At 27.4% G+C, this 7,821-nt stretch overlaps 2 protein-coding genes across 2 annotated transcripts; one reads left to right on the top strand and one right to left on the bottom strand.

The window, feature by feature from the left end:
• Positions 1 to 355: 355 nt before the first annotated feature.
• On the bottom strand, positions 356 to 1,421 carry LOC132933525 (uncharacterized). The gene is made up of 4 exons (XM_060999804.1): positions 1,292 to 1,421; positions 942 to 1,061; positions 644 to 846; positions 356 to 532 (listed from the first exon to the last, which is right to left on the bottom strand). Exons 1-4 carry the CDS (start codon positions 1,328 to 1,330, stop codon positions 376 to 378), a joined length of 519 nt encoding a protein of 172 aa, XP_060855787.1. The 5' UTR covers positions 1,331 to 1,421; the 3' UTR covers positions 356 to 375.
• Positions 1,422 to 1,871: 450 nt separating this feature from the next.
• Positions 1,872 to 7,821, top strand: LOC132933519 (uncharacterized). Its single transcript, XM_060999794.1, has 2 exons — positions 1,872 to 2,107; positions 4,117 to 7,821. Exon 2 carries the CDS (start codon positions 4,124 to 4,126, stop codon positions 7,661 to 7,663), a length of 3,540 nt encoding a protein of 1,179 aa, XP_060855777.1. The 5' UTR covers positions 1,872 to 2,107; positions 4,117 to 4,123; the 3' UTR covers positions 7,664 to 7,821.

The raw sequence follows: 7,821 nt of genomic DNA on the forward strand, positions 1-7,821 counted from the left end.
TGCAGACTAAAACAACTTCAACATTGTGTCGACCTTTATATCGCAGAAAAACAGAAACGTCTACCGAGTTTTCAAACAACATTCGATGCAGCTTACGAACTGATTAAAAACGATGTCCGTGGTTTGCCCATCAGTTGCCAGAGAAACGAATTCACAAACCAGTATATACAGAACTATGATTTTAGTTATTATTCTCATCTACAAAACGATGACACTTCATTTTTGTATGAGATTTTACAATTTCATTTTAATGTAATGTCTGACATGATTTTACAGGACTTAATAGTATGATATAATACAAATTCATTTATATTTATGTATTGTTTTTTTTTATTAAATAAATAAAAATATTTTTATACTACATTTTTTTTTTTTTCATGCGGCTAATTTATTTCTTATTGTACGACGTTCCGGGTCTTTCAAAATTACATCAAATATAACCTGCATGGTCTCGTTTAAACTTGTATTGAGAGTCTGATCTTTTGACTTGTCCGATGTCGTCACCTTGACAGATGCCTCAGAGTGTCGCCACCTGCAACATAAATTAATTATTCAATCAGTTTGGCAGTGAATAAAAACTAATGATTTTTTTCATTTAGCAATAGTTTTTTAATTAAAAAATAAACCAAAGTCTAGTCTTTACCTTTCCTTTGTTGGGACGTTGTGTATATTCGCACACTTGTAATGTGTTATCGTCCAATAATCCGTCGGCTTTTCGTCTGGATTAAATTGGCTTTTGATGGTAGCCAAACCATCTCCCTGACGAAAAGTGACAGAATTAAAAATCTCTTCATCAAATTCTTCCGCCCGCAATTTCTCTTCGAGAATTTCTCTGTATGATGAACTCTAAAAAAAAAAACAAATAAATAAATTCATGCCATAATTCATAACCTTAGAATATTAGATAAAGTATTAATATGATAAATTATTATTTATCTTACTGTTTTCATCTGTTTTTTTTTGTTTTTTTTGTCTACTGTTTTTTCAGCCCCTCTTTTTAACGATGTTTTGACCTGCTTTGAAGTAGAAGGCTTTTTTGTGTCCAGGGACTCAAATTCGTTCTATAAAACATAAACTAAGGTGAATAACTATAAATGTATGAGTGGCTTACAGCCGATCTCTAAAACAATATTGAGCAACGTTACAGTCACACTCTAATTATTATTTAATTTTAATATTATGTTTAAAATTAAGTTATAATCAACCACGAATTTATTATAACCATAGCGTTGAGTAGTTTTACGACTGACCTCCAATTTGCTTTAGTTATTAAAGTGATTCAATTACTAACCTCTGATCCGGAATCGATGATCGAAGTTCTGTAAGACATCTTGAAGCTGAATTGTTATAGATGATGAAGAAGTTCTAGTTGCTGAATGTTGACTGTAATATTGCTGTTAATACGCTAGCCTTATATACTGTATTGTTTCCACTACCATAGATACTTTGAAATGTGGAATATTCATAGCAATGTTCATTAAACCAGCCAACGCCCTTAATTTGTCCTCTTGTTAATATCAGTTTTATTCCGCCAACGGTCTTATACGACCTCCTATCGATACTAGTTTTTATTCGGACAACGCCCAGTTTTATTCCGCCAACGGTCTTATACGACCTCCTATCGATACTAGTTTTTATTCGGACAACGCCCTAAAATTTGACCTAGCTATTTTTAAATGAATATTCCGGACTACGGTCAACACCAATACATACATTATATATTATAATTACTATTACTACAAAATAACTTAGTTGTTTTTAAAATTAATATTACATGAACAGGTCATACGATTTCTTCGAATAGAATGTAAGTTTTAAACGATAACTAGGAAAGTAGGAGATGATTCTCGACTATATAATGCAGCATTTGATAGTCAAACGATATCAGTCCAGCTTGTGTTCTCTACCAGCAACAACAAGCGGCAGTCATTCACCATCGAATATTGAAAATACTTCAATCCTACCAAGTTTACCAGTCCAGCATCGACATCATCAATAAGGGTTCATCACTCAACATTGGAAAATACTTCAAACCTACATAGTTTACCAGTCCAACACCGGCATCATCAACAGTCATTCGTCTCTAAACATTAGAAAATACTTTAATGTAAGTACCTATTTATTTCATTATTTATATATTTTTTAAAAAAAAAATCATCTTATCGAATCTAAAACTCCACATCTTTACTAATTTTTAAACGAAAAATAATACACGATAGCAAAAAACATAACATAACATAAGCGTTTAGGGAAGTGGTTATAAGTGGTTATAATGAACCGATATTCAATAGTTTTATTAGTAATTTTAATATTAAATGTACAAGGTTTTTATAATTAATTTTTTTTTTTAAATTTAAAAGGTTGATTAATTAAAATATCTATGTTTATCATGTTGTATATTAAATGGTTAAAAAAATGTTAGAAAGTTGAAATAAGTTGAAAAAAACAAGTGTATACAGTATGTATATGATTATAATTATATGAATAACATAATATAAAAACTTGATTATTATAATATATAAAATATAGACATATTAGCTTACATTAAATTATTCACTATGCTGACTGATATATTATAGTCATTTTAACTACCATAATGTATATTTAATGATTAAAAAATGCTAAAAAGTAGGGATACGTTTAAAAACAAGTTTGTATTCCGTATACAGTATGTAAATGATTATATTTATTGAATAACATGATATAAAACTTGATTATCAGCTAACTTTAAATTATACGCAATGCTAGTTGATATAGGAACCAGTTTCTAATTATCAGATTTTTTTTTTTTAACATATTTCTTTATATATATTAGTTCTAACATTTTTTTAACCATTTTAAATAATGAATTCTCACAATGATATTTTAAACGAAATAGACTATTATAAACAAATGATTGAAAGTTATACAGAAACGGATGAAAAAGACCATTTCATGAGAAGATGGAGACTTAAACAGAATAAAAAAAATATTAAAAATATAAAATATCAATTGTTTTTAACTAGAATAAGTCCATCTCCTTCTCTCAATGTAACTTATATTAACGAATATTATATACATACATGTGTATTAAAAGAAAAATTGCTTTTTTTTAAAGAAGAGAAAGAAAAGATCCTTATATTTTATCGTTCTAGATGTACCGACTATTGGCAATGTATAAATAATTTTAATATGCAGATACAAAATCTTAATTATCAGTTACAGGAATTGGGTACAATCTGTTAAAAACAAAATAAGATTATATTTTTTTAATATAAAGTATTGTATTTATTATGTTTATGTTTAAAAAATAATTTGATGATAGACACATGTAAATAAATAAACATTCTAAATTAAAAGTTTTTTGTTCAATTATTTAATTGTAAATAAGCTAAATATACCAACCATACAAAAAAAATGTTTTATTTATTAATTGAAGTAAACTTAACATAATAATCACAAACTAATGTTTATAGATGATGTATAACCATAATTTATTTTAATTTGTTGATAATATTTATACATATGTGTGAATACATAAGCTAGTCTATTATTATAAGTATTATTCACTAATTAATATACACTATTTTATTTTTTTTATTACTATCAGTTAGTGTATAAAAAAAACTATGACATTTTCAGAATAAAAAAAAAAAAAAATAAAAAATAAAAAATGGAATCAAAATCATTTATTATGGATGAAATTAACGATGTTATCCGAAAGGCCGAGCAAATTGATCAAGCAATGGATGAGGCAGCAGTAGAATTTAAAAAAAAAATTAAAATTATTGATATAAAAATAAAAAAAGCGGGTTTAAAACAAAAAAAAATAATGAATGAAAAAAAAAAGATTGCAAATGATTATTTACATTTGCTACATACAGATAAGAAACGTGAAAAAAATATTCGAAAAGAATTATCTATATTATATGCACAGTACAATTATATGAACAATGGTTAATAGTAATTCATAATTTTCTTGTTTTCATTCATTATTTTTTCACCTCAAAACAGCTTTTTTTATTTTTTATGTTTTGTAAATATATTCTAAATGTATTAATTTATTTGAATGATATTTTAAATAAAATGATCTTTCTACATTATTATATTTTTTTTTTTATATATATTCTATTACAGTTTCATCATGAAAAGACAAACGGTGAGAAAATGCCAGCGGACAATTTCTACTGATAAAGAATTATTCGAAATTGAACGATTTAAAAAATGCTCGAAAACTTTTATCATAAAAAATACATTGGATTTTATAGATTACACGCTTTTTTTTAACTATATTTCAGAGAAATTAATTTTTAAGTTAAAAGAATCGTGTAAAAATACATCTATAAAATTTAATTTAGTCGTGGATAGTGTTTACGAAAGAATTATTACACAAGAAGTACAGGATATTGCATTCAAAACTTTTAATGTTCTTGCATGTAATTCATCTAATTTTAAAAAAATACTAAACGATATGTTCAATAAATTGTTGCGGGAAGAGACAGATTTTACACAGAAAGGTTCTGGATGGACGCTTAAGGTAATAGAAACATTACAGTTGAGAATCAATATAGTGAATCCTCTTAAAGGAGGAACATATATTGATTTACCTAAGCATATTAAAGATAAAAGAGCGATTATTAATGTGAAAAATAGTGATAATAAATGTTTTAAATATGCATTATTATCCAAGTTTGATAATCGCTCTAATAAAACTAATTTTCATGAAAAATATTTTAAGATGTTAGAGTTAAAAAGTAGTTTAAATTTTAAATGTGTTGATTTTCCAACACCAATCAGTCAGATACCTAAATTTGAACGTATAAACAATATTTCAATAAATATTTATAGTTTGAATGACAAAAAAACTATTTTTCCCTTGTATGTATGTAATACCGAAAGAAATGATCATTTTGACCTATTTTTGTATAATAATGATGAAACATCGCATTATTGTTATATTCATAATTTTTCAAGATTAATCAGAAGTCAGAAAACGAAAAATTGTTCGAAGCTAATTATTTGTAAGAGATGTTTCACAACTTTTGGTACTCAACCGTGCAAAAGTAAGCTTTGGGGTGTAGAAGGATTAAATGAACATCGACGCAATTGTGGAAAGAATCCGTTGGGGAGGCCTATAATGTTTGAAGAGGGGGATGATGATTTCATCTATTTCAAAGGTTATAAAAAAACGCAGAGGATTCCATTTGTCATTTATGCAGATTTTGAATGTATATTAACTCCTAAACAACCTAATAAATTCATTAATAGACGTAAAAAACAAAAAAATCAGAAAACTCATGTTACACATTTACATGAAATTATGAGCTATGGGTTTTATGTAAAAGTTGACTATAGTATTATATCGAAAGAGCTGGTAAAACAGTTTGAAATTCCGACGAAAGTAATTATTTATAGAGGTAAGAAAGCTGCAAAAAAATTTATGAAAAATATGATCGATATTGGAAATGAAATTAATAAAATTTATCAAATTAATACACCGATGGACAAATTAACTGATAAAGAGGAACAACGTTTTCAAAGAACCAAGTTCTGTCAAAAATGTTCAAAACATTTTAAAAACAATAATTTGGTTAAAGTTCGAGATCACTGTCATTTTACTGGCAAATATAGGCAATGTCTCTGTCTTCAATGTAATTTCGAAATAACTAGTCCATCGTTCGTTCCAATATTCTTTCATAATTTATCTTATGATAGTCACTTCATAATTCGGGAACTAGGTTGCGATGATAAAGATATTCATATTATTCCTAATTCATCGGAAAAATATATATCCTTTAGCAAGGAAATCGCACCTAGATTTAGTATTAAATTTGTCGATACATTCCGTTTTATGAGTGAGTCGCTAAGTAAACTTGCAGCCAATTTATCTGAAGATAAGTTGAGGTTTAGAGAAACCCTAAAAATATTTTCAATCAAATCATTAGATTTAGTTACACGGAAAGGAGTCTTCCCTTACGAATATGTCGATAGTTGGAGTAAATTAGACAATGCTTTTTTACCATCAAAGCTTGAATTTTATAACTCGTTAACAGATGAACAAATTAGTGATGAAGATTATAGACATGCAAAAAATGTATGGAATACATTTGACGTAAAGACTTTGGGTGAATATAGCGATCTTTATTTAAAAACTGATGTTACCATACTAGCTGACGTGTTCGAAAATTTTAGAGACATATGTTTATCTACTCTCAGAATAGATCCTGCTCATTATATGACTGCCCCTGGATTTGCTTTTGATTGTATGCTTAAGTATACAAAGGTTAAATTAGAGAGGTTAAAGGATTATAATATGTTACTCTACTTCGAAAAATCAATCCGAGGCGGTATTTGTCAATCAACTAAAAGATATGCTAAAGCAAACATACCAAATATTGAAGGATTGGACTATAATTCGAATGAACCGATTACTTGGATTACATATCTCGACTGTGTGAATTTATATGGAAAGTCTATGTTGACAGAACTACCTTTTAAAGATTTTGAATGGGTTGATGATCTCGACATAGATGTAACTAAAATTTCTGAAGATTCTGAAGTAGGATATATATTAGAAGTTGATATCGAGTACCCTAAACATTTACATAAAACCCATAATGATTTTCCGTTTTTACCGTTTAACGAATGCCCACCAAATTCGAAAGTTGAGAAATTGTTAACTACTCTATCACCGAAAAAAAACTATATTGTACATTACAAAAATTTAAAACAAGCGATTTCTCACGGTCTTAAATTAGTAAAAATTCATCGAGCTATCCGCTTTTCACAAAAAAAATGGATGGCATCATACATTGAGTTCTGTACAAAAATGAGAGCAGAAGCAAAAAATGAGTTTGAAAAAAATTTCTGGAAGTTGTTAATTAATAGCGTTTTTGGTAAATGTATGGAGAATGTCCGAGCAAGAACTTCTATAAAACTGGTTTCATCAGAAAAAAAAGCGAATAAACTAATGACAAAAACTAGTTTTAAAGACAGAACTATATACTCTAAAAATCTCATGGCTATTCACCAACATAAGGAAACTATTAAATTCGATAAGGCAATTTATGTGGGATTTGCAATTTTAGACGTTTCGAAAACATTTATGTACGATTTTCACTATAATGTCATGAAGAAAAGGTATGGTACTAAAATTAGTTCTTTATATTCGGATACTGATTCCTTGATATACGCTATTCAAACTACAAATTTTTTCAATGATTTAAAAAATGATTTATTACCATATTTTGATACATCTAACTATCCCAAAGACCATTATTGTTTTAGCGAATTACATAAAAGTCAGCCAGGCTTTTTCAAGGATGAATTGAAAGGAATTATACTTAAAGAATTCGTTTCATTAAGACCGAAATTATATGCGTACAAAACTGTAGACGGTACTGAGGAAAAAAAAGCAAAAGGCGTAAAGAAATATATTATTAAAAAACATATGCAATTCGAAAATTATAAGGATATACTACACGCTTTTATAAACCATTTATCTGTTAAGGATAAATTAACTCACAGGGTCATGAATTTTATCCAATCAAACAAACATGTTGTTCAATCGAAAACAATGAACAAACTTGTTCTAAGCGCTAATGACGATAAACGTTATATAAATGACGACGGGATAAATACTTTGGCTTATGGTCACTACAAACTAGATAAATTATATAATTAAAGAAAAAAAAAGACTTGATAAATCTCCAATCGGTATAAACAGAAAGCGCTATCAAACGGTAGTGAAGTAAATTTTTTTTTTTTTTGTTTTTAAAAAAATTACAAACTGAAAACAAATAATTATTTCAACTTTTTTCTGGCATTTATTATAAAAGTATT

The sequence above is a fragment of the Metopolophium dirhodum genome, chromosome 1, assembly GCF_019925205.1.
Source record: "Metopolophium dirhodum isolate CAU chromosome 1, ASM1992520v1, whole genome shotgun sequence".
In the NCBI taxonomy this organism is placed as follows: Eukaryota; Metazoa; Arthropoda; class Insecta; order Hemiptera; family Aphididae; genus Metopolophium; species Metopolophium dirhodum.